Raw genomic sequence first — 27,749 nt, 5'->3', positions numbered from 1 at the left:
CATTCCCAGACCTGATTAAGCAAAATTCCATATATATTTTCAAAAAACAGGTGCTTTGTAGCCCAAAGTAAAAGGAGGTTCAGTACATGTACTTGGTATTTATTTTAAATATACAATTTATGCTTCTATGCAATTTACTTATGAGATTAAATAGGTACTGCTTATATAAAAAAAACTTCACATGTTTGAAAAAAGCTGTCAGCAATGAAGAGATTAAGTAAATATGGAGCAGAATACTTTGAAACAAAGTATATAGATAATTTCAGTGTACTATTCTTATCAAAAATATGGAAACTGAAAATATGGGAAAAATAAACATGGTATGTTTTAGAATACAGTGTGTGTAGCACTGGGTTAGATTGTCTTTTAAGGCTGAGATTCAGAGCAGTAAGCTCTGTCAGTGTAATTCTGCTGGAGGTCTGTCAGAGCACAGGCAGCTGAATTACAGCTGGGATGTTTCTTAATAGACTCCTAGTAGTAAACGGGGGAATGAGTCATGCAGCCCTGTGGAGTAAACTTGACTGTAGGTCCCAGTAGGTCTAGCCAGCATGGTCAATGATTAAAAATTCAAGGACTTGCAGTTCAGCAGCATTTGGAGGGCCACATGATTCCTGCACTTAACACTTAACAATTAGCCTGCATCTGTGGCTGGCATCTTCAGAGGATCCTCTGAAGATGCCAGCCACAGATGCAGGTGAAACATCAGGAGGAAATGCTGTTAGAACATGTCCGTATACCCCAAAAACCACACAACACAGAACATCAAGATTTATGACTGGAAAGCACCACTGTACATGTAAACTAGTACTGAAGAGAACTGGTATCTACTCTATTGGTGTTTAGTTGGCCAGTCACCAATCTGATATTTTGTTCTGTACAGTGCTTTAACTGATTATTACTTGTAAAAAGGTATTTAATGTCATAGGCTTGTTATGAAAAAATTAAAGGTTTCTTTTGTTTCTTTTGGTAGCTTTTCCTTAAGTGCCATTTAATTGAACGAATACTTGAAGCATGGGAGATGAATGAGAAGAAACAGTGAGTAGTCAATACTTTTTCTCCCAGTGAATTATCAGGATGTTGTGTAACATTTAAGAATTGGATGAGTGACATGCAATTTAATTTAATTTACAAGGAATCTAAACTAAAGTGCTAATTACAAACTACAAATTTTGATAAAGCGTAAAACATGCTGCTTTGGAGGATGGTGGACTCTCCTTCTCTCAAGACTTTTAAGCAGAGGCTAAATGGCCATCTGTCAGGAATGCTTCGATTGTGGAGGCTAGATTGGATGGTCCATATAGACTCTTCTAACTCTGTGATTCTATGATTCTTTAAGTTAGCTTTACCTATTTCTGCTCCTGCAATGTTCACTGACTAAGACTCAGAAGGGAGCCTGTGAAGGAACTAGACCTTCAGATGAAGAAAGTAGGCAGGAAGATAGTTCAGTCCCCTGGAATGTGTTATTGGGGGGAGAGCTCTATGAATGCTGTGCAACGTCATAGAATCATAGAATCATAGAGTTGGAAGAGACCTCATGGGCCATCCAGACCTACCCCCTGCCAAGAAGCAGGAAAATTGCATTCAAATCACCCCCGACAGATGGCCAACTCTATGATATAATGAATAAATGGGCCTGAAAGCATGTTAAACCTAATCTCACACTAAAAGCCGAAATGAGTAATCTGAAGCCATAGTTCTTTGGGTATAATGAGATAACATGCTAGAAAAATATAATGCCCAGTAAAGTGAAGGCAATTGTACAATTAGGAAGACCATATTATTGATGGATTGATTCAGTCAAGGAAGTCTCAGCTCTGGATTTGCAAGAGCTAAACAGGATTGCTGGAGATTGAGTTTCTTGAAGATTTCTCATCTATAGAGTTGTCATAAGTCAAAGCTGTCTTGACAACTGTTCACTGCTGACTTTTGTGATCATACAGATTTTCATAAGCAACATTTTGAGTTGTTTTCATTAATACAACCTCAGTAGATTTTAATGAAAATACAGAATTATATTGGAACTAAGTTTGGAAGATGATATATTTGATGGAAAGTGCTATTCTGTGAAGACCGACAGATTTTAATTTTAAATAATAGCTAGTAATTCATCAGCTTGTACTATGTTCTGTATGATTATATGCTAGGAACGGTTTGACTTAAATATCTATTCCCCTCAGGTTTTTTTAAAGTAACATTTGTCCCTTCAGCTATTAAAAAATAATATTTAAATAACTTTTATAGAATGGAGCATAAAATACTGAACTCCCTAAGAATGAATTTAGCTTCATTTGTTTTTAATGGATGGTTAACTAATTAAATCACACTTGCTCTTTTCATTTCATGCTGTATCAACTCAACATAAAACACAGTTCATAACTGGAGGGGGGGGGGGCGGTCATCATTTTCCTGATAAATAATAAACTATATTGGACTCTTTCAGGGCTGAAGGAGGAAGAAGATACGGCTACATGGGCCACTTAACAAGAATAGCTAACTGTATTGTGCACAGTACTGATAAAGGGCCAAATTGTACACTTGTACAGCAACTAATTAAAGGTACTGTTTTAAAAAGAAGCAATTAGTTCTGGTATTTGATCTGTTTCCTGATTCTCAGAAACTGTAGGGAATAGGAGTGGTCAAATGGCTCCGTTGCAGTTTAGCTGTGTGTCTGACCTTTTGAGTTCATTTTGGACTGTTTCAGCATCACTTTGCCTTTTCTTTGTAATAGAGTCTGTGTACATTTTGTATGCATTTGTATCTATAACTGCATCTCTGTCTGTTTGAGAATTGAAATTAGTCTTGTTCGTATTTGAAAATACATTGAACTGTTTAAATATCATATCTGCTGTGCTCCCATACCAAGTCTTTACTTTTAACTCTGTCCTGAGCTTTCTGGGCTGATCCTTGGTTATAGCCTTGCTATGTAATTGGTTCTCATTCTTGCACATTTGGTTGAGCATCGGGCCCTGGTATCTTAAGCAAGATGAAGCCCCTTCACCTAGTATTCTGCTTTGGCCTCAGCATTCGATAAATTATGAATGTCATTTTTAAATTTTGTTCTTGCTGACTTTGACAATTAGTAATGATCTAAATTACTAAGATATACTTATTATTATTAAGGTATACATGTATACATACTTAGTTTGTATAGCCTGAAGTATGAGTACTGCCTGGATGCTATAAAAAATAAAATATTGGTCTATAGCGAGAGCCTTTGTACAGACAAGCATAATCTAATACTTTGTTTACGCAGCCCTGGTGACTTGAGCCCATTGTGCTTGGTAAAGGAAGTGCTAAGGATACTTTTAGAATTGACATCCATCAGTGAGTGACTGGAAATCTCTTTGACCTGCAGACATTTCTAGATGAAGCTGAGCCTACAGGCAGCGGTGACCTAAATCTAGTTGCTAGTCCCAAATAGAGTTAGAGCAGTTGAATCAGTGGGATTCATGCAAATGCCAGTTTATCATTCAGTAATGATACAGTGGGTCTATTTTAGTTGCAATTGAGAGTTGGTTTAGGCCACACTTTTCAAAACTGCTGCTCCTTTTCAGCAGCCATCAGTATAAAATAAAAAGGTTATCACAGAGAATTCTGGCATTGCTATTCAATTGTTATTCTTGATATAGATGCAATTCCAGGATTTAAAGTCATAACGCAAAAGCACAATTTATTTCAACAGCTGTCTTAAACCCTCATTTTGCTAGCCCTCCCCCCACTTCCCCATTCTCCATACAGTGAACATGTAGTTATCTTTCCTGATTCCCAGCAGATCAGGGATAATACTGTATTTTGGAATGCTGGTTTGAAGCCCAATTATTTTCTTATTACTTATACTGGGAAGTAGCGCTTCTGTCTCTGTCATGCTTTGTGTGACAGGGACAATATGTGTGTGCATAAGGGCTGGAGCTGTCCACGCTAGTAGTCAGAAACAGGATTGGATGCAGGAGCTGTCAAAAACAGTTGGTCAAGTCCTTATGAATATGAACGTTATATCCTTATGATTATAACATATAAACTAATTTACAGAGTTATTTTAAGTAATAAGAAAATAAGAACTGACCCTGTGTCACTTAATGAAGTTCAAGGCTGAGTTAGAACTTGAATGTGGCCCTAGTTTTATGCTCTGTCTATTTGGCAGTGTCCAAAGTCCTGCTATTTTATTGTATTTGTCCTTGACGGCTGTCCTGTGAAGAGGTAAGCTGCCCTTGTTCCTGGTGAGTCTTACAGATAACATTAGATGAGGAAAGAAAGGTCAGCTGCCATCTGCACAGCCATATTCTTCTAATATTTGACAGCTTCTGACTGGCCAAGGATTGCTATGTCAGTCTGAATATCTGAGTTAATCCCTTGTTGAAGAGCATTAATCCCTAATCTTCATAGAGGAGTCCCTTGTGGCATCACAATCCCAGTCTTTGCAAACATTCTGGGAATTTATTCACAGGAAGAATCCCAGCTATGTGTCGCTGTTCAAATCTACCTGAAGTCTCACTTGCCTTCCTTCTGGGCAGAAGGAGGAACTAGGCATCATTTTTGAGATGCATAGCTTCCACTTGGTTTACCTTAGAGATTGTAAACATGTTTGGTTGTATAAAGTGTGAAAACATCTAGAATACTGTGCATTGAATGACAATATTCAATAGTTTTAATACTTAAACCTCTTTCTCTTTGACCTTCTAGAGCTTCCAAATGAAGTCAGAGAGCGATGGGAGACTTTCTGCACAAACTCCTTAGGCGAAACAAACAAAAGGAACACAGTGGATCTAGTAAGTTTTATAAGATGAAAATTGAGAAGATGCTGTTGTTTTAAAATGTAAATTTCTTAGTTAACAATCAAAGTAAGTGCATCTGAAATGACAAAAAGAATAAATTACAGATTTTTTTGTTTTACTGATTTTACATCAATATTTTACAATAATGTATAGATCACCTCCATGCTGGCCTTTTAGGTCCCAAAAGATTAATGCCGTTTTCTGTATATTAATAACTTCAGCATTGGAACATGTTGTACATCTCTTATCTGGATTTCTGAAAACCCAGTACCCTACCCTTGAAATTGAAATTGTCCACATGGCTGGCTGAGATGATGATGATGATGATGATTTTATTTGTACCCCGCCACCATCTCCTTGAAAGGACTCAGGGTGGCTAAGAAAACACTCCAAAGTGCCGCACATAAAATAAAAACAATTACATAGTCATAAACAAGATAAAAACATGAGCAGACATCCATAAAATGTCACATAATAAAATTAAAATTCCAAATTTATAAAACACAGTCACAACTGTGGATAAAACTGATTGTTTTCGATTAACAAGCCCAGTGTCAAAGCTGCCAAGTCCTCAGACTAACCCTTAAAATCTACTCAAGATCAAAAACTTGTTTAAAAAGCCATGTTTTTAGACTGGATCGGAAAGCTTGAAGAGAGGGGGCTAACCTAATTTCTAGGGAGGGCATTCCAGAGCTGGGGAACCACCACCGAGAAGCCTCCTCTCTCCTCCTCACCAACCGTATTTGCGACGGTGGTGGGTCCAAGAGAGGAGCTTCCCCGACAGATCTCAGAGCCCACACCGGTTCATTGAAGGAGATGTGGTCACAAAGATAGGTTGGACCCCAAGCCTGTCGGAAAGGAGTGGAGCTGCTTTAACAGGGGTGTGGTATGCGCCCTATAGCTAGCCCAGTTAGTAAGCTGACAGCCGATTTTTGTACTAACTGCCAAGTGCATTGCAGTAGTCCATTCTGGATGCCACTAAGACATGGACCACTGCGGCCAAGTCAGGCTTTTCGAGGTAAGGTCGCAGCTCATGCACCAGTTTTAACTGTGCAGAGGTCCTCCCAGCCACCACCGACACTTGAGCTGAGTCCAGGAGGATCCCAAGACTGCAAACCTGTGTCCTCGGTGAGAGTGTAACCCCGCCGAGCACAGGTTGCCACCCTGTACCCTGATTGTGACACCTTTGCTTTGAGATGGTTCAGTGTGCACACACTTTGTTTCATGTACAAAATTAGTGAAAATATTTCTACAATTTCATGTTTAGACTTCAATCCCATCTCAAACACCTCTCATGTATGTATGTATGTATATGCAAATACAGATTTTCAAAAAAAAATCCCTCTCTGGTCCCAAGCAGTCCAGATAAAGGCTGGCTACCCAACCTATGTAACAAAATGAAATCCTTTAATTTGTGTCACAACTATACTCTGGATTTTATGCATGTCTTATCAAAACCTGCTTTCATGTGTGATGTAATCCTGAAGGCAATTAAAAAGCTTCTGGACTTTATGTTAGAGCTTTATTTGATAGAAATACAAGGTTTCTTACACTGATGCCTTGCCTGTTCTGTCTCTAGGTTACTACATGTCATATTCATTCTTCTAGTGATGATGAAATTGATTTTAAAGAAACTGGTTTCTCTCAAGATTCATCTTTGCAGCAAGTGAGTTAAATTCTAGGTTGTTCACAATCTTATGCATTGATATTTAGCTTGAAAAATGATCATGGTGCGATAGTTGCTGTAGGATTTTGCAGCTTTTCAAAGGCTTAGCATGTTTATCAACTTGATCAATGTGTTTTATCACAACTTCCCAGATCTCAATAATCATGGCGTGTGTTGCTGATTGGATTAGAACTCTTCAATTCTCTTTTAGCAGTTGTCTTTCTTTTTTTTCTGAAAGACCGCAATTTGAAAATATATACATTTCAATATCAAATTCCGGGCTATGTTGCATTTGGAAGATTTAAAAGCATGGTTCCCTGTTGCTGGAAATATTTTGGGGACATTTCTCAACAGTTGTTATTGTTCCTAGTGTTATTGTTTTGCTGTCATTAACTGATTGTCATAATCCTTCTAGATATAAAAAGATAGCTCAATAAAAAAACCAACAGCATGTTATCATATTAAAAATAATACAATATAGCAGAAAAAAATAAAACTTAGTGAATTGAAGTGATTTTGAGCTATTAACATGTTGGCAATAGCTGTGTGTGAGTTGTCCATCCTAGCGATGTGCACAGATTCTGTATAGCTTCCACCTCCCCTTGATATGGATATGTTTCATCACCATTAATTCCACATGATTTGCCGTGTGACTGCAGGCTCAGATGATCACATTCCGATGTGATGCATTTGATAAAGTGGGCTACTGTCCCTGGAAACTTAGCAAATACTGATTGGTCTTTAAGGTGCCACAAGTGCCAAAATAGTTTTCTTTGTTTCCATCAACAATGCAATCTTGGTTTGCTAAATCTGAGTCTAGATTAATGATGAACATAGCCAAAAAGTGAAACTAACCCCCCCCCCCTTTAAAAAAAAAGCAGCAGTGGGCATAGTGTGTCCTCTGGGCCACATGTGGCCCCCAAGGCCATTTTGTGGCCCAAAGATTAGGTTGAAAACAATATTTTTTTGTAAAATAATGTTTTAACCCACAAAATTTTGTCCAAGAGCTTTAGGGAGCAGGGAAGGTATCCTCACCACATTTTGAGTCATCCTTTCCAGCAGTCAAAATTTTTTTCAAAACCTTTTTTTGTGTTATGTGAGAATGACATGGCTATTTTCAACATGTTTTGACCTCACTCTGGACCCAGTCAGGCATAAGAGATCCTGTTATTGAATCAAAAAGTGAATAGGGACTTCACTCCTGTTTTCAAAATGACCCAGGAAGCCCCCAAAACATGTTGATAATGACTTGCTTCATGGGGTATTTTTGTCTCCAGTTAGAACCAAAGGTGTGTCTGGGGCCTCCAAGGTCTTGTGGGGGGAGCTCATGTGGCTCCATCCCTTTCTACAGCTGCTTTCTACTCTTGACCTGGAGACTTGTCAAGTGGGCTGTTGTTCCTGCTTCTTTGGTGACTAAGCAAAGAATGAAATGATGCCTTAAAAAGTGGTTCTTAACCTGTGGGTCCACATATGTTTTGATCTTTCAACTCCCAGAAATCCTAACAACTGGTAAATTGGCCGAGATTTCTGGGAGTTGTAGGCCAAAACACCTGGGGACCCACAGGTTGAGAACCACTGCCTTAAATGTTTTTGCAAACATCACAAGCTTATGAAAATTATGAGTCCTTTCATGGTTTTTCCAAAGATATACTAGTAGTTTTAGCCTTTTAAATACTTTGTTTTGAAAATATTTCTTCCAAAACAAGTATCACAGTTACTGTATGATTAATTCTGGTCAGCAAAACTCACCTATATTTCTGTAAGTGTTGAGGGTGCCATGGTTCTTCCTCTTCACACTTCTTGTCACAATATCCATAATGTCAAATTTGCACTGCTCTATTGCATGTCATTTTTTAAAAATACTGTATAGAAGCTAAACTTAATATTTGTTCAGATGATTGCTCCTCCACCCTTCTGTTTTTTGGTGCAAACATCTAATACGTTGCAGGCATTACTGATAGTTCCCCACCCACTCAGTATATACACATGTAATTGAGCAAACGTATTTCTGGACCAAAATGGGCAAATAGTATTTAGACTATTATTAGAATCATTATATCACTGTCATTGGTCCTGGGATTGCCAGGCCTTTTCTGATTATCAGATGCAACAAATGACGTCCAATTTTATTGACCAGTTTGGCTTCAACGATGAGAAGTTTGCTGATCAAGACGATATCGGCAAGTGAGTACACCTTTAATGTCTGCCTTTTGTTTTCCATTTGTTTGTGTTGGCAGTGGTCAGTGGCTGTCTCCTTAGTGATAATAATCTGTATGTGGTCAATCTTGTTCATTTCCCACTTATGCATTGTGCACACTGGAAATAAATCAGCTTTTTATCTAATACCTCCACCCCTAGTATTTGTGAAGCGAACTTTTCTAGTGACCCTCACTAAATAATACAGTATAAATGCCACTATTTAGATTCCTTTCTCTAAAGCCTCTTGATTCTGATGTGAATTACCAAGGATTGGAATACATAGAATTTTTCTTATTGAAATTTATTTTATGGGATAGCACAATATCTGTAGTCAACAGGAGTGGGGTACTAGGTGAGGAATGAATCACTTCGGTCTAAAAACAGTAATGGATTTAATTGGCACAACCATTTCATTATATTTAATAAGTTCGACTCCTATAGGTGGTTAAGAATGTAGGTGATAAGTAGCTTGGATTACAGCAAGAGTTGACTTCTGTAGTCTCTTCCCTGTGGGAGAGTGTTCAATGTTGCAAGCATATGCACCTCTTGCTTTGTTTTGATATATTTTCATTCAAAGAGTAAAGACTTTTCCATACAAAGTCTCTCTGAAGGAAAGCCATTGCCTTAGTTAAATATCAGTAACAGATCGGAGTCCTCCAATTCTGCAGCAAGGACTCGTGCTCTTTTCCAATCCATGTAGCTTTCTTTGTGGTGATTTTCTGTGCTGTGATTTCCTAAACTTCATCACATATGATTCTTTAATTTGTTTTTAACTCACTGTTAGAGATGTTACTTTCGACTTTGTATTAATTACAGCTTGCTCGAATTTGACAGCTTTCCTTTTTTTCTTAAATGATGTATCAGATGTCTGCCTTAAGATAGCAGCAACAAATATGCATACAAATTGCTCAAAGAAGGTATCAAGCAAATGCTAAAATATCACAAAGAGAACTAGAGAGATTCAAAATAATTGTAAATGATGAAGTAAGGTTTAGACATTTTTAGAGGTCCAAACTAAAATCAGAATTTAATATATTGTGTAATCCAGATATGCAAGTTGTCAGAAGGTTGATTCTTTTTGGGTAAGCATAGGAGGGACAGGTTTCATCTCTGGGTATTTAAATTGCATTTCTTCTACTGTGCCGTATTTTATGGTCTTAATTTGGTAGAGGGAAATGTCTGAAATTTATTTTATCTGTTCATATGAATTTACCAGGTTATAACAGAAAGTTTTACCCCATATATAAATACAGCATGGGCCCAATGTTAATAGACATTCCTACAAGGAGTAGTTTCCCCAGCAAAATGAAAATCCTATTCTGCCTGCAGTTCTCTCTGTGTAAACATGTCCACCGTTTAGCAGTCTTCAGATATAATATTCCTCTTTCATTTAAAATAGGTCTTTTGCACTCTACATTATTTCTCCTCCCTTCTTACAATCAGAGCAAAATGAAGACATTTTATAGAGACAAACATCAAGGATTGGCCACCTTTTTTTTGTAGTTGAGCGAATACTTCAACGTTGAAGAGGATTTCTTCCTTTCCTTACCTCAGCATGTGCTGAAGAGGTGTAATTTGTTACTTCTCCAGCACAAACTGCTTGTTGGGTTTTGAAGATTTTAATATACACTTCTTCACACACTACAAGAGCTAGGAAGCACACTATTTTGAAATGTATTTGTCAGTATTGAAGACATAGATATTCAAATGTGATTTGAGACCAAACCTGCCTCTTTGCTGGCAACCATGCTTTAAACATGGTTGCTTTTGCATTTTAAATGTATGAAGTCCTCAGGCACTCCGTTTTTGTAATTTTTGAAGTAGCCACAAGACATTATTCTTTGCAGAGAAAAAACTATATGCAACTGTCAGTATTATAAACTGAGGGCCAAACCGTAAGGGAAGAACCAGGATGCTTCCCAGTATTCATATTAGAAAAGGAAATGTCACTTTAATGTCTTTCTGATATAAAATGGTATAAAATGAAATATTTAGGGTATACCTATGACCTAGAATGCCATTTCTCTTTTGTTTTTAGTGTATAAATTTGTACTTTGTTCACAGTGTTTCTTTTGATCGTGTGTCAGACATCAATTTTACCCTCAATACAAATGAAAGTGTAAGTATATTCTGTGTCCATATTCATGGGTGTGGGGGATGTGGGAGCCAATGAAAGAAAGAGTGACTGTTCTACTTAGTCCTATTACTGCTAAAGAGCATTTTTACCAAATAAGCTTTCGGAACTTTCTTTCTCTGTAACTCTGATTTCTGTACACAAAAATGGAACCTCTCCTTTCTTTCCACAGCAAGCTCTTCTATCTAATCTAAAGAGTTCCCCAAGTTTCTAGACAACATTTTATGGGAGGAACAGCAGGCTGTAATGGGGAAGGGAATTTTAGTTTCAGTCCTTAAGAGTTTACAGTCTGCTTTCCCCTGTGGAACATGATAGCTCTCACCATTTCCCAGTACTGTATGTAGCTGAAGAGCAGATGGGATAAGCCCTGCCCTTGTGCTACATTTTGGAGATCTTTAAGGAGCCCCGGAAACGGTATACCCTATCCCTCTCTCTATGATAGTAGGGAAACTAATATTAGAGGAAGATGTCTCATGGAAACACTGGAGAGATCATATCCAAAGCATACTTGCTATTAATACTTGGTTTGAACCTGGAAGCCCCTTTCCTCACTGCTCTTTGTGATAACACTGCATAGATAGATGTCTTTGGCATATTCTCTAGAAATGTTGGGGAGGTTGTTTTAGGGAAAGCTTAATTCAGTGATCCTTGTGTTGATCCTCTCACTAAATATTGGGAATATTTGTTTTTTGAGTTCTCCCACTTCTCATTTGTTCCATTATTCTCAGATAATAAATGCTCATATTGACAGCTGCTGTTAATGTCCAGAGTAATAAAGAGTATGACCGGATAATTAACTGACAACCTAAAGGTTGCATACAGCTCATGCTCCATCTTTGGTTCTTGGCCCTGTTGTCATTCTTTTTGTCCTGGATCTTCTTTGAGAGGAACCACCATCGTCAGCATGTTAAGAAACAGTCCCATTGATGTTTATTGCACTTGGAACAGGGAACATTTTTTTTTCAGAAGTTGCCACTATAACATTTTTGTCAGCTATAATGTGTGATGGACCTGCTGAATTATATATGTTCTGAGAAAATGCAAATTTTGAATGTCAATGATGATATTATTCCTCTTCATATATTTGCTTCTAAACATGTTTAGGGCAATATTGCTTTGTTTGAGGCATGCTGCAAGGAGAGAATACAGCAGTTTGACGATGGTGGTTCAGATGAAGAAGATATCTGGGAAGAGAAACATATTGCTTTTACACCAGAATCTCAAAGAAGATCCAGGTAAATTTGAGATACTAGAGCGTATATTTTCTTGTAATTTAAAGTTAGGAAAAATGCTATGGCCTGAAAACTGATTAAGTCTGTTCAATCTTAAAAGTTGTTAGATATTAGGGCTGTGCAAAATTATCGTTAGTCTTTATAAGGCGGATAAAATTAGTCAAATTCGTACTTATGTCGTGATATCCGACATGTGGGTGTGTCCTGCACCAAAAACCTAAGAATCAAAACTTACCCAATACTTTTTTGTTTGAATTTTGTAAATCTCAGAAGCCTCCCAGAGTCAGTTTCATTTTCAGTGCAAGTGAGCAAAGTAGAGCTAAAAAGGCTGCCAGTCCTCCCTAAATTAATGGCTTCTCACCATTAAGAGAGGGAAGCAGCAGGGAGAAAGCAGAGTTCGCTGGGAAGAGACTGAGAAAGTTCATAATTCTGGGAAATGTAGTTTGGGCATGGGAGCTGCTCTATGCCAGAGAATTCAAAAGGCCTTGCCGTAAACTACATTTTCCAGATTTTTCCTCAGTATCAGAAAACCTCAATCAGGATAGAGGAGAGATTTGTCTCTCTGTAGCAGCAGCAAGTCAGAGTTCCAATAAATTGTTGATTATAAAAACTTTGAAAATTCCCCAAAAATCTGTGGATAAGTGAAACGTTCTGAAACTTGATGGACTAACAGTGCAAAATTGTGTTACTCTCATTATAGTAAGAAATTGTTCACTAACGATATTTTAGAAACACTTTAGAAACAAAATGCTGGTGCCCCCTAATTTTGTAATGGGTTTTGAAGCATTTTTTTCATCTATCGCACAGCCCTAGTAGGTATAACTAATTAAAGTGGTTCAGACTTCTAGTATTAAAAAAAGCTTCTGATTCTCGCTGTAGCCTGAACATTTAGGAGAGAGGGAGTGGGTGAGAGGTGATGTTCCTATCTTTTCCAGGTCATATGGCTTGCTACCATCATTTCAATCTTGATGAAATATGCCTAAAGGTGAATCACTTAGGTCCAGTCGGGACCAGGGATGGAATGACTTTTTAAAAAATGTTATACTTGTCCTTTCCTTTAATATTTTTTGTGAAGTTTTCTGAATCACAAGCATGGAAATCTGTCTCAGCTTTTAAGAAAACAATACTCTGTTGTCTGCAAAAACAAAGTGGAAATGTTATGAAGAATACTCTTTTTAAAAGTCAAACTCTGAACAGTCTGGAAGCTATAAAGGTTTCTCATGTCTTAGTACGTAAGGTGTTGTGAGAGATCTGAATCCATCTTTTCATTTGACTGTGTTAAAACAGAGAGGAGCCAGATCTATTCCTGTGCTCGTCCTTCCTGGACATCTTTGCTATGTGTTGATCATTAGAAAAAAGTGTCAGAGAGAAAATCTCATGTAAAGGACATGATTGTCTCTCTTTCATTAAAAAATAAAAAGCTCAGGCAGTACAGACAGTGAAGAGAGTACAGATTCTGAAGAAGAAGATGGAGCGAAACAAGATTTGTTTGAGTCAAGCACCAACGCAGAAGACAAGATGGAAGTAGATTTGAATGAAAGTAAGTAATGCTCATGTCACAATGAAAGTGATACAACAATAAATACTTGTTCACCTGATTAGTTTGGAAACAGGCATTAATTACTTAAAAATAAAAGCAGCCTAATTTGACAATATAGACCATGTATAGACAATTTGCTGCACTTGAGAGATTAGGTACTGAGACATAGGTTATCCCTAATCCTTGGTCATCATACTAGGATTTTAGGGAATTTGATCCAGATCGTCTTGAAATACAAACTTGCTTATTATGTTGGTATAAGTAATAGCTTGGTCATTATTAGATATTTGATCATATAGTCAAGTCCTTACAGATCATTCATCTTTTGGATAAATGGGTGTGTGTGGAGGGGAGGGAACATTTGCAAAGGAGGGATTCAGAATTAGTTTCCACAGAAGTCTTAGATGAATGTAGGAGATGGTGAGTTCTATGTCCCAAACTATTGAAAATACCATATACTTGAGTATAAGCCGTCCCAAATATAAGCCGAGGAACCTAAATTTACCACAAAAAACTGGGAAAACGTATTGACTCGAGTATAAGATGAAGGTGGGAAATAAAGCAGCTACTGGTAAATTTCAAAAATAAAAAATAGAAACCAACAAAATTACATTAATTGAGGCATCAGTAGGTGAAATGTTTTTGAACATTTAATATTTTGAATATTAAAACTGTAATTTAAGATAAGACTATCCAACTCTGATTACCTATATACTCAAGTGTAAGCTGAACCGAATATAAGCCAACTCGAATATAGGCTGACCAGGACCCTCACTCAAGTATAAGCCGAGTGGGTCTTTTTCAGCCCTTAAAAAGGGCTGAAAAGGTCAGCTTATACTCAAATATATTTGGTATGTGTTCCTCAATGTCTGTGGTGAGTTTATATCAATTTAATATGAATATGAATATAAAATGGCATACCGTGTGCATTGTTCTGTTTTAATATCTGGTTTTAAAAAAGAACTCCTCAGTTAGCAATTGTGGCAAAATAGTAATTGTGGCAAAATAGCAGGACAGTCTTCAAGCATTTTAGTTACCCCAAGACCTCTATTAGGATTTGTTGAAAAAATTGCTGTAGTTTTATTTTGTTATATTCAATATATTTACATATGTTTTTATCTTTCTAGCACCTAATTGGTCAGCTAACTTTGATGTTCCTATGGAAACTACACACAGCACCAATCTGGATTCTGTTGGGTCTGATGTATGGAGCACAGAAGAACCAATGCCAGCAAAAGATACTGGCTGGGCTTCCTTTTCAGATTTCACATCTCTAAGGTAAAAAAAAAAAGGACTGGATTCCTCAAAAACTTGTGAGTGAAATGAAAGAAACTGTGGTGTTAACCATGCAAATGTTGTTTTCCTAAGTTTGACTTCAGACACTATGTAAGGGTCCATTTGTAGTAGAATATTTATAACACAAAGTGAAACAATATTATAAATGATTTCTTAAGATGGAAATATGTCCTAGTGAACGAAGACCAAACAAATACTATTCCTTCCCCATTTCTTTTGTTGGAAGCCGTTGGCATCAAGCTCCACAGTTTGAGGTGGCAAAACAGAAGAGTGGCACCAATAGTCTTGCAGTCTGTCTGAATGAAACTGTCTGAATGAAACTTTTCAAATTGCCCTTAATCTGGACAGGAAAATGAAAAAGTTGGATCATCATACCCTCCACTCACAAGCTCACTCCTCTCCTCCTCTCCCCACTTTGGTTATATGGTGTTTTTTCAGTTCTGGCCAGTGTTGTGTTTGAGCACAGCTTTATAACGTCCAATTTTTTCAGTTCCTCCAGTACTGAAAGTGACCGAAAGGCTTTCTCATCTTTCATTTCTGTATTCTAAAACAAAACTTTTTTTCCTTGATGTCCTTTTCCTAAAAGGAAGAGCTGAAATAACAATTTTTAGCTTTCAAATAGATGCTGTAGCCATGACTTATTAATTTGCTTTCAATACATTTCCTTTTTTAAGTTAATCCTCACTTATCCTGACATAAAAAAATATGGAAACATCCATATCCCAAAACATTTTGCCACCACTTCTGCCCTGGGGGAAAGGGGGCAAGTTACATGCCCAGCAGCTACTCTTGAGTTACTCCTCAAGGTTCCCTTGCTTCTTTGCTTCCGGGAATTTGATGGAGAAAAGAGAAGGGGTGGGGGAGGATACGGTTTCCCGTGGCTTCATTCACACGAGACCCCTGTAAAAAGCCCCAGACATTCTCCTGGCTGTGAGCACAAGACTCTTTTAGCAAAAGAATCCTCAGAGCTTTGGGAGGGAGGGAATCGTGCAAATGATCCCGCCAAGCTACCTGCCCAACAGACCTGCTCTCTTGGGGGCCTTGTTGGCATTGGCTAGACAGGTGCTACTCCTGCTGGAGTTTCCCTTTGGCCCTCCTGCCTCCCTTCTCCTGTGGCCGGTATTTCCAGTTTGAATGTAGCAACGCTTTGGTCAGTCTGTGCCACCCAGCAGGATAGGCACCCTGGAAATAGTGCAGAGCAAGTCTATTGGTTACTACCTCTATCCAGTCAGATGAATAAAGCACCAGTTGATGGTGCATCCAGATCTGCTTGGACTGGTCCCTCCCCTTCCTCTTTCCTCTAAGAGCTACTTTACTTGTAAAAGACAGAAAATGCATTGACAGCAGAAGCAGCATGTAGAACATTCATTTTTTTCTAGGGGTTCTGTGTGAGTGGAGCTACAGGATGCCATGTCCTCTGTCTCTCTCTCTCTCCCCCCCCCCTCCACTGTTGAATTTGCCCAATGAATCCCTCATTCACTTGTATTTGCAAGTAAAGATATTTCACCTCCCCCCCCCCAAAAAAAATCCTCAGATACTCCTAAATTTTAGTGTACATTTTGAGGCCTCTGCTCTCCTGACAGCCTTCATTTCTCACTTGTCTTAGCATATACAGTACAGTCAGCCCTCCACATTCACTGAGAGTTAGGGGCAGAGAACCCTTCTGAAAGTGGAAAATTACAAATAAAAATAATTTCACATCTGTATGTAAAATGTTTTTTTAAATTAATTTAACAACATCTCTTTAGGAATTTCTAGGTCTCTCAGCACACTTTTATGGTCAACTTCCATTTGAAGCTATCCATAGAATTGTATTGGAGGACCTAAAGATTCCTAGAGAGAACATTTTAATCACATCTGCAAAAGTGAAAGCCACAAATGTGGAGGGCCAGCTGTAATACCAGTTTTGTCCTTGTTAAATAGGTAACACAATGCTTCTGTTTTGTTTTTAAAGTTCAAAAGATTCATTAAGAAGTAATTCGCCTGTAGAGATGGAAACCAGCACAGAGCCAGTGGATCCTCTTAGTGCAAATGTCACTGCACTTGCAAATCAGACGGAAGGTAAGAGTACTGGAATAATGCCAAAACACATTATACAAAAAGGGGAGAACTTGCTATGCATTTAAAATCGGAGCAGTTAGCAATAGTCTTGATGTCATTCAGCTTCCAGACTCTATGAGTGATGGACATTAAAATGAAAACGGACTGTGATGTGGCTTGAGCAGACACATAGGTATTTTTTGCGATTGTAAACAACCATATACTTTACTTTTGTGGCTTTCAACAGTTATAAATATGGCAAAGGATATAGAATGTTGTTCAAGAAATACACAAATATCAGAATCTTTGGGCTCTTTGAACAACTGGACATCCACCAATGTCCATCTTATTCCAAAGGATATCTGATTATTCTGTTTATTGATTTCGTGTGTATTGTTCTGGGAGCTTTTTCAGCTGAGTAAATGCTTTAAACAGTTTCGTATGTAAACATGTTCATGGTTGAAATTGTCTTCTGCAGCTGCAGGAAATGTTGCAATGGAAGCTGGTTCTGACGGTGAAGATGATGCAGAAAATGCAGACAAGGTGACTGAGACGGTCATGAACGGCAGCATGAAGGAAACCCTTAGCCTTACTGTAGATGCTAAGACTGAAACGGCTGTCTTCAAAAGGTGAGAAAACCAATCCTGTTGTGATTCACCTTAAGGAGGCTTTAACTAATGTAATCTTTAAACTGTTGGTCTGGTCTTCCATTCTTCATCTTGGTAGCATTTAAAAATATTATGCTCTGGAAAAAATAAGAACTTTATTTAAAAGAATGAAGGAGTTAAAAGTTTGAGTTCATGTTCCCTTTCCGTGAACTTCACTAAACCCATTTCTAAATGTTATGTCTCTTTGGCAGTGTTTTTAAAAACCATCCTGACATACCAGCTTGTGAATCAGAGATTTGTTGTCTCTTTTAGTATATCTTTTGTTTCTTTAATTTTTTTAGAAATGTTCCAGATCCTGGGATATAGGGCCTGTCTGGAAGGACTCTTAGAAAGTAATACAGTTAACAGGGCAGTATTCTTTAATGGTCCGAGTGTTGGAATACAACTTTGGGAGACTCGGATTCAAATCCGTGCCATTCTACCTTGCAGAAATCAGCCCACCTCTGCTAAAAAACCTCTAGAGAAGGACATTCTGCCACCCTCCGAGGCAATGTATTCCACTGTCGAATAGCTCTTAGCTTCAGGAAGTTCTTCCCAATGTTTAGGTGGAATCTCTTTTCCTGCAATTTGAACCCATTACTCCATTGTGTCCTAGTCTGCAGAGCAGCAGGAAACAAACTTGCCCCTCCTCAATGTGACATCCTTTCAAATATTTAAACATGGCTATCATGTCCCCTCTCAGCCGTTTTTCTCTCCAAGCTAAACATAACCAGCTCTCTAAGCCAGTTTTCATAGGGCTTGGTTCCCAAACCTTTGTTCATTTGGTCACCCTTCTCTGAATATATTCCAGCTTGTCAATATCCTTCCTGAATTGTAGTGCACAGAACGCAATACAGAATTTTGTCCCCCAGGCCCATCTGACCTGGTGTGTATATTGTTCTGCAGCATCCTGCCTTCTGAAATAGTGGCCTTCACCCTTTCTCCTCCTTCTGCTTCCTATTCCACCATTCACCTCTCCATTTCTCTTCATTGCTCAATTTGTGACTTGCCTGACTCAGGGAAGGGGTGGAGAAGACACCAAATCTTTATGCTCAGGTGTCCTCTACATGCTTCTGCTTCTCCTGCTGTTAGGAGTCAGCTGCACCTAGACTTGATGCCATGGCTGCCTCTAGTACCTGGCAGCACCTGCCGCAGCCTCCATCTCAGCTGACAGACCCTGGCAGTTTTAGCAGGTCTGCACAGGGCCTGTTGAGGTTTTTCCTAAGTGAGGGACTGGTTTCAAATTCCCATCATCCAGCTTCCTTTCACTAGAGTTGCTTTACAATGAATTTCCTTTCTCACAGCATCTCAGTACATTATCTAGTCCTTTCCTGCAGTGTTGCCACTTCTAATAGCCTTAGCAGTTAATTACACCATAGAAAGCATACATACATAATGTTGGGAAGTGGCACTGCCACCTGTTATTGCATCCTAAATAATATAAAATTGTGAAGCAGTACTGCCACTAGTGGAGTCTAGTTGTTGGAAGTTTACTGAATAAAGATATAAAATATTTGAAGAAATGTAGTCCTCTCTAATAATTAATTGTGCTTTTTTAAAGGGGGGTGTTAAATTATGTTTCCCTTTTATATTTCTGGCAGCAAGGGAACGATAAGTGCACTGTTGTGAGTTTCAAAATATAGTCTTGACTATCCAGGAATCTGTGGCCCCTAGAGATCACTCCCATTCGGCCAGCCATCCTGCCAGGTGGGATTCTGTGGCTGTCCACACTGAAATCTGGTGTGAATGGCACACCCAAAGCATCTGTTCTGGATCACTTTCTTGGCTTATTCAATACACACCTCACTCTGTGGTCCCTAAGTGGGGCAGGGAACAGTGGAGATAGACACATCCTTCCTCACCATATACGTTCTCCCCTCATTTACCAGTTGGAAAAGATATAATGGCAAAAAAACACCAGGAATTAAGATGGCCTGTTCGGAGGTCAGAGGCTCATGCTGAAGGAGAAACAAGTGCCACTGATTACACTGGTGTAGCTGTTTGGAAGGAACCGGTTCCTTGACCACACTCCCATCTATGACAGTTTTAGCTGAAAACTTCCAGGAAGTTCACCTTGTTTTCTTAGTCTCAGACTGTGGGAGAAGCTGTTCATATTGAACTGGCAAGCAGTGATAGCAGAATACATTTGTATGCAGAAGAGAAATAGCAAGTTTTGGTGGCCCTTAAATGAAAAGCCACAGTTCTAGGCAGTCTTTGGTGTGTCATGTTTAAAAGAAACCTTTCCCCCTGGGATCTCTACTTAGTTCTGCAGGTGCTCTTATGCCTCCCCTTCCTGCCCATCTGAGGAAGGAGAATTGTCTGCCCTTCAGTTCAAGTGTCGTCAATATTCTGAGTTGGAAAATCTTGTTGACAATGAGCTCAATCAGGAGGGTGGGTGAATTCTGTATTTTCAACCCAATAATGTCCTCCATACCAACCTGTCCTTTGTATCAAAGCTGAACTCCCTCTTCCATAGAAGCCAAGGTATCTAGCTGCCCAGCTTTTGTTTGAATCCTTTTCATTCCAGGGAGAGATAATAACATAAATTGCATGTGTACAATTAGCACTTTTATCCGTGAGGCAAACAGACGTCCATAAATCCAATAGCCTGCCTTCAAAACATCTAAATCTAAGTCCCAAATATCATGACAAGATGGAAAAGTCCTGTTTCCCAGAATCAGAGGGACTTCCTCCATATAAAAGGGATAAAATTTACTTAATTTGCATGGTTCACCCCTCCCTCCCCCTCCAAAGAGCAAGTAGAAGGTACTTCAACTCTAGATATTTTTCATTGATCAGTGATGATAGTTTGGATGGCCAGGCCAACATTTTTATCTGTATGTTTAAATTACCCCTAGATGTCCTTTTGTTTTGCTGCAAATTTACCTGACTGCACAAATGAACATTGTGCTGTGGAAATATGAATTGCGAACTTGCTGAACCAAACTATTAATATATATTATTTCACCAGTCCTGCATTTTTACCATTTGGTATTTTTCCTATATTATTTATCAAAGGGCCACATCTGACAAGCATTTAAATAGAGATACTTTAATACAAAATGTATATGTATATATCTATTCTAAAGGTGCATGTGTAAATTGGACTTTCTTTTTAAATACATGGCAGTTGTGACTACAGAAATATGAGACATTTACATATGTATTTTGCCAACTTTTGAAAGTTAGGAAAGTCAGAGCAGCTTTTCCATGAAATTATGAGGTATCCCACCATTCTAGACTGAGGCCCAATTCTCACCAATAGCAGGTAGGGCAGTCAAATTGTCTGGACTTTTCCAGAGGACTGGAAACAATGTCAGAAGACTTTATTGTTTTTACTGAAACAAACTAGCCCTCTTTATTTGGCATAGAGACCTTCATACTTGTGTAAAACCTGCTAGTCTTGAAGATACCGATACTTGGTTGTGTCTGAATGTTTTCTATGCGACCACTAGGTGGCAACCTCATATGATGGAAAGTTTTCCCTTACAAAAGGAACAATTTTCCTCATAAAAATCTTAACCTATAAGGAAGTTGATACATGCACAAGTGAGTCCTTGTCTCAGTCTGAAGTGATTAACTCCAAACAGTTTACTGCTTCATCTGCTGTGAGAAATGGGTCTGAGATTTTGATATTGTGTGCCCTCAGTTCAGTCTCATCCAAAGTGGGTAGTTTATTTAGAGATTTTGAATAATGGTATGTAATTAGCAACTGCTGGTTGGTTGCATTATTAATAGGCTAACTCCATGGGCTACTTTTTGCCAAAAGTCTTGATGGTATTTTTTTTATATTCCTTTTCTGTTTTTCCCCTCCCCCTCACTTTTGGCTTCAGAGTGTTGAAATCCTATCGGTATGTACAGAAAAGGATACTGAATGTGTTTCACTTTGGGCACCATGTACATTCTTTTTTCCTCTTTTTACTACTCTGTAATCTTACATCCTGCATTTTTTCCAGTCCAGTTCCTTTAAAGTATACATAAACTGATGCCAGTGATGAATGTAACAGAACCCACAACCTTGTGCTTGTATTTCATGTTTCAGTCATTTCTAAAATTTGTTTGCATGTTACCTCTGAACCCTTTCTCCCCAAGCCTCTCACAAATGCATGATAACACGAATGTTTAAAACACAAATGAAACTGTACCCCATTTCTTCATTAGTGAGGAAGGAAAACTGTCTACCTCGCAAGATGCTTCTTGTAAATACGTAGTGGAGAACACAGAAGCTGGAGAAGAAACTCCTGCAACTCCACAACCTGCTTGCAGCAATTTAGAACAGAGGTAGCTCTTTGTCAAGTTTTCTGCTTGTGGATTTATTTATGTATTTAAAATGCTTAAAACCAATTCTTAAGACAAAGTGTTTCTTAAGTGTCCTAAACAGATTAAGAATAGAATAATCTGCCATATGCTAATAATCTAAAGTAGCGTGACTCTAAAAGGGGAGAGGAAAATAAAACCAGAAAACCCAGGATTAGTTCTTAGTGTTACACATCTTCCAGCAGCTAACCATGAATCAGATGTCATTTATTAAATTGTTTCTAGCTTCCCTTTCGTTGTCAGATTTCAGGGTGGGAGTCATAAAATAAGGGTGACACCATTGCAGCACTGTAAACAATTTGACTCAAAAGAAAATAAAGCCTACATTTTGACAGAAACGTGATCAAAAACGTGAATTCAATTAGGCCCAGATGCTTAGATTAATAATATACACGTGAAGCTGTAGCATAGCCAGCTATGGTTGATCATTTTTTCACACTCAGTTGGAATTGAAACAAGGGGACAAAAATCAACAGTGGATTTGTGGAGTTAGTCCATAAAATCTCACGCTGTAAAATGGGGGTGTATTGAAGTCAAAATTAGTGTTCTTTTTACTGGATTTGCTTGTATTCAGAGCTTATAAAATGCATGTTTAGCTTGCACTTAATCATAGTTAGACGCTTATGGAAGGAACTGGAATCTTATCATAGTTAGACACTTATGGAAGGAAATTGAATCTTTGGACATATAAAGCAGTCTTAATTCATGGACTAAAGGAGCCTGAATAATACAGATTTAATGGCAGCAAAAATAGAAGAGATACTTCTCTAGGATAGGGGGGTCCTCAGCATCTGGGAGCTGGTGGACATTTTCTACCATTGTGTGTGTTGTTATTAGGGTGGTTTTTAAATGTAATTTAGGTGGATTTTAATTAGTGGTTTACAGCTTTTATTAATATTTACGGTTTTAACTTGTTTTTAGTTCTTATATTGCACGTTTTACTGGCTGTAAGCCGACCTGGGCCCTTGAGTGAGGAAAGGCAGGGTATAAATTCCATAAATAAATAAACAAACTGTTACAAGCAACTGGTGATGTTTAAGGGAAATTGCTTCTAGCACAATGGTTCCCAACCCAGCACTGGTCTGCGAGAACGAAAATCCAGTTCGCAAATCTTCCTCTTTATTTTATTTCTACTCCTTTCTGCAGAGCTGAGCCCCTTTTGGTACCAATGTTGGAGAGTGGTCCCTGGTCAAGTGGTCCCTGGGCCCAAAGTGAACCCCTAGTGAGAATGGTCTCTGGTCAAAGTGGGCCCTGGTTAAAAAAAGGTTGGGAACCACTGTTATAGCAGAATCTGAGTATGAGGTAGAATTGTGGTCTGAACCCCAACACTCACATTCCTTTGAATACTTTGGTCTGATGTCATCCTTACATGTTACTCACACACTCAAGCCCCAGGTCACCACAGATGACCCCCCCCCCCCCCAATCCCATTTTCTGTACACATTACCCTGGTTTCCCTGCAAATCTTGGCAGCCCCCCCCCCCCCCCCCAATACAGCTCACAGGTTGGCTTTGTAAGTTTTTTGCCCCTCCTTCTACAACAGTATGCAGAGGGCCAGACAATATTGCAAAGCAAAATTCTGGATTACTACTTATAAGGGAGCCTTGAGGTACTGGGTGAGAAAGGGATTTATTATTCGAATTTATATGCCGCCACTCCCCTGAGGCTCGGAGCGGCTTACAAGAATGACTAAAGATAGATAGAAGATAGAACAAATAGAAGGATAGAACATTAAAAAGTATTAAGATGTACTCTGCTAAAACGGATATCTTTTTTTTTACACTATAGGACTGATCAACCAGCTCTTCTAGCAGAGGCATCTGTTAATGGCCCTGTATGATATGTGATATTGACTGCTGTTGGCTGAAGAATATGAACTGATTACCCAAGAATTTGTTTCTCTTGCGGATTTCATCTAGAGCCCATTGGAGCCAGTCACTGCTGCACTAATTTCACAAGGGATCAGGACCAGCAACATTTATATTCTAGATTTTAAGACATTGTACAGAAATTCATAAGTGTAAAAATTGCACATTGAGAAATACCAAGAAATTTTTGCGTATGTTTATATTGTATTGTTCTAAATGATGGGTGGCCTGTGAAATAAGATCTTGCCACCCAAGTAACAATAGTAGTGATACTATAGTTAAAATGGCTGTAAGAATAGTTTTATAAAAAAGTGAATACACAAATCCAATGTATTTGAGGCATAACTATTTGACAATTAGTGACCAAAGTATTTAGCAGTTCTCATAATTTTCAGTACCCCCTTCTTCAAATTCTGAAGTCCATATTTTTTTCCATTTTGGCCAAAAATTGTTCAACTGCAAAAGCCCCTTTAAATGTTTTGATTGTTTTAGATTTAAAACAATGATTTAAAAAAATGGTGTTCAACATTTTACAGCAGGCTTTCAATTGATAATTGTTTTCTGTATGGTTTAAACCAGATAAAATGTAAGTCTATTGGTAGAGATTTTAAGTATTTATTGTTACAACTTAGTTGACAAATTGACGTTACTGTAAAGCCATATGTTCTGTTAAGTCTTGTTTGCTTGAAAACAATACCTTACAGGTGAAACACTAGACTATTTTGAAGTGCACATGGCTTGTTGTGTATTTAAGTGATTCACCTACTTTTTTAACCCATTCACCAACATGTACTTTAATTCAAAGCAGTATGAAATCAACCATTTTGGAACAATCTTCATATTTAAAACACTGTAATCCTTTTGACAAATCAACTAGGTATAATTCAATGCCAGTGCTGCTCATGTAATTACAGTTCATGCGTTTTAAAGGTATAATATCTTTAAATATCAAAATTGGGCACTTGAGCATGTTAATTGTTATACTTTCACTGTTTTGATCTGTGTGAAGTTTTTCATTTGTAAGTTTTCAACCAGTTTTTTTTTCATAACTGGCTTGTGTATATATATATAGTGATTATGGAAACTAATTGTAATTTATAATTTTCTATGTCATGAAATTCCAACCGCCTTCTCAAAAAGAAGCAATATATTGTATATTGCCACATTGTCTGGTGGAAGGGTTAAAGTACTTCACCTTTTGCACTTTTAGATGCAAATCCATTTTTATTTCTTTAATAGAAAGTTATTCATTTATTTTTACATCATTTGTTTTCCTGACCAGTATTTAAAAGCCAAAAGGATACTCTAAACAATGGCCAATGACTTACTTTAGAAAGTGTCCCAAGCTATGTGCCTAATACTACATTGCATACAGAAATAAAAACAAATGTATACTGGTATGCTTATTCTTTTATTTCCAACTTCATGGAAGTGAACTTATTTGCATCACAAATATATGTTCAGCAATATTAGAGGCTAGTCATAGTTTATAGACATGTGGCAGAGACTTGTGCTGCTGCTTTCCCTTCATCCACTACAAAACAGGAAGTACCGTATTTCCCAGCATAGAAGACGACCCCTAACTTTTCCATCAAAAATTAGTGTTTAGGATATACTTGTTGTATAAGACCACCCCTCTTTTTTGTAGTAGCTTAAGAGCTTTCTTCTCTCCGGGCTTGAGGGTCGTCTTCTGCCGGAGGCTTATGGCGAGGGAGAGCCAGCATAGGCCGGTGGCGGTAGGGACAGCCCAGCGGTCTCCATGGCAATGCGGCTTGCCACTCCTCCCCCCCATGCACTCTCCCTCCGCCCTCCTCCTTGGGCCACGCCACTCGGGCAGGGGATGCGGGCAGCTGCCCTCTTACTGGAGCAGGGCACCCGATCCAGCTGCTGCTACACCGCTCCGCCACCGCTTGGCTCCCTGTCAGGCTTCAGTCTCCCCGAGGGGCTCCTCCACTACATGCCCACCTCGTGGCAGTGGCGGAGGAGGAGGCAACGTGAGGGAGCCACTGGGTGACAGAGAGGAGGAGGACGAGAAGCCGCCTGGAAAACTTGAGGCTTTTGTTTGGCACCCTTGTCAAAGTAAGCACCCACCCTTTAAGAAACATTTACTCATCCATTCCAAATATTTAATATAATAAATTTTATACCTGCCATATTAGATGACCCCCAACTTCTGAGAGGATTTTCCTGGGTTAAAAAATCGTTTTACATGCTGGAAAATACGGTAAATATCAAGTTCCAGCAGCTAACTATACATAGTGACTTCAATTTCTGAGGAAATAAAATAGAGCCATATTTCTTATTACATTAGAAATGGTTAATCAGATTTGTGATTTCACATTCATAGCTCTGTTTTTTAGTAAAAACCTCATATTACAAAGAAACTGCTAGCTGAGATTGTGGCATTTGCAGTCTAAAATATCTGGATAGTAGTACATTGAAGAAAATGCATCAGGGTTTTTGGTTTTTTTTTTTTGCAGTAACTACCCTGAATCAGCAAAACCCAGAGAGAAATGTCAGTCTAAACCATCGCCTGTTGGTCAGTGACAAGTTTCCAGGAAAATATACATAATATGATTTGATCTCTGGTACATTAAGGGAAAAATGCCAGACCATCACATCAAATAGCTTGAGAAGAAAAAATTATCTGCAAGGAGAAAAGGGGCTATGTACATTGGTAATACTCCTTGATGTACACTGCTCTCACAGTTGCTAAATTTTAGCACCAGTTAAATTAAAAAACAAAACATTTATTTAACAATACCTAAAGCCAAAAGAAATACAAATGCAATGGATAATATTTTTTTTCATATTTATTAAGCCTACAATTTCTAAAAACAGCTAGAACTGGTTCTCAACCTGTGGGTCCCCAGATGTTTTGGCCTACAACTCCCAAAAATCCCAGTTTATCAGCTGTTAGGATTTCAGGGAGTTGAAACCCAAAACATCTGTGGACCCACAGATTGAGAACCACTGATCTAGAATGAATTTTCAGATGTATCCACCAGATGTTCCTAATGGTTTTAACAATGGACAAATCACTGCATGTGCATAAAAAACATGCAATATCACATGCCTCAACTTTGGGACAAAAACATTTGTTTTGAAACAACAGACATGTTTATGTGATTTAAAAAAATATTCAAAGGAAGAAAAGCTAACAGGAAGGAAAAAATGGTTTCATGATCGCTATGAAAGGCAGTTAGTGTTTGCATAAGCTAGATCCATGCACATTTATCCAAAGATAAAATCCTACCTTCAGGGAAGTGGACATAAAAAGATACTTTGCTCACAAATAGTCTTGTTAAAATTGTACAGCCGAATACTGTATGTATCCTTAAAATCAGTGGGCTTGAGATGGAGTCTAATAAAGTCTTCAGTATGTGGTGAAAGTAGGACACTAGCAGGGGGGGACTTAGCAGGTTGGTTACCTGTATCTCTTGTTCTTTAAGTGGCCATATGTGCAATACCTTTTCCAGAACCTATACACAAGGCGTTTGGCGGATATCCCATCCCTATGCTCTTGCTGTGGCTGCATCCATTTGTCTGAACTTTTCTTCATAGTTCCTTGCCCACAATACTGGAGACATGAAAAGAGGGAGAAGCAATGGATGTGTGAATGCATAGATGACCAAAGTTATGTATTTGGCTTGTGGCAAGCCTCCAGTATGCAGTCGCCATTCATGATAGGAGGATGGGATCCTGCTCAAGCATCTATTTGCAGGTTATCTTCCACTGGTAGGTGGATGGTAGCAGGGAAGATATTCTGGGGAATGCACCAGTACCAAAGCTCTGAAGTGAGATGGAGGAGACGCGATCTAATTCCACCTTGCTTGTCCAAATAAAAAAAAAAACATAGCAGTGGTGCTGTTGGTCAAAATTTCTACCACAAAACCTTTGATGTGTTTCTTGAAATCTTGTAAAGCCTTGAAGGCGGCCAGTAGTTTCAACTAATTGATATGTTGTTTTCTTTTGAGAGCTGATCAAGGTTGACTAATGGACAGGTCTCCACAGTGGGCCCCCCAGCCCAGCATCAAG

The 27,749-nt window shown here is 38.5% G+C and overlaps 1 protein-coding gene across 9 annotated transcripts in view; it reads left to right on the top strand.

Moving 5' to 3' along the window:
• The window catches only part of PPP6R3 (protein phosphatase 6 regulatory subunit 3), a 67,893-nt gene extending 42,782 nt beyond the window's left edge, over positions 1 to 25,111 (top strand). For 4 of the 9 annotated variants that reach the window (XM_060769815.2, XM_060769807.2, XM_060769773.2 and 1 more), the window contains 14 exons: positions 971 to 1,035; positions 2,441 to 2,556; positions 4,681 to 4,766; positions 6,352 to 6,438; positions 8,525 to 8,622; positions 10,702 to 10,756; positions 11,876 to 12,006; positions 13,425 to 13,543; positions 14,671 to 14,821; positions 16,794 to 16,900; positions 17,358 to 17,508; positions 21,360 to 21,377; positions 21,688 to 21,807; positions 23,632 to 25,111. In XM_060769815.2, coding sequence (XP_060625798.2) covers positions 971 to 1,035; positions 2,441 to 2,556; positions 4,681 to 4,766; positions 6,352 to 6,438; positions 8,525 to 8,622; positions 10,702 to 10,756; positions 11,876 to 12,006; positions 13,425 to 13,543; positions 14,671 to 14,821; positions 16,794 to 16,900; positions 17,358 to 17,508; positions 21,360 to 21,377; positions 21,688 to 21,807; positions 23,632 to 23,683 — 1,356 coding nt within the window. In that variant the 3' untranslated portion in view covers positions 23,684 to 25,111. The remainder of the gene's footprint in view (positions 1 to 970; positions 1,036 to 2,440; positions 2,557 to 4,680; positions 4,767 to 6,351; positions 6,439 to 8,524; positions 8,623 to 10,701; positions 10,757 to 11,875; positions 12,007 to 13,424; positions 13,544 to 14,670; positions 14,822 to 16,793; positions 16,901 to 17,357; positions 17,509 to 21,359; positions 21,378 to 21,687; positions 21,808 to 23,631) is intronic. The other 5 variants (XM_067462579.1, XM_067462577.1, XM_067462581.1 and 2 more) reach the window with 5 other exon arrangements.
• The last annotated feature ends 2,638 nt before the right edge of the window (positions 25,112 to 27,749 follow it).

The sequence above is a fragment of the Anolis sagrei genome, chromosome 1 (assembly GCF_037176765.1).
Source record: "Anolis sagrei isolate rAnoSag1 chromosome 1, rAnoSag1.mat, whole genome shotgun sequence".
Lineage (NCBI taxonomy): Eukaryota > Metazoa > Chordata > Lepidosauria > Squamata > Dactyloidae > Anolis > Anolis sagrei.
The sequence above is the reverse complement of the archived record's forward strand: the minus strand, read 5'-3'. Positions and strand labels throughout refer to the sequence as shown.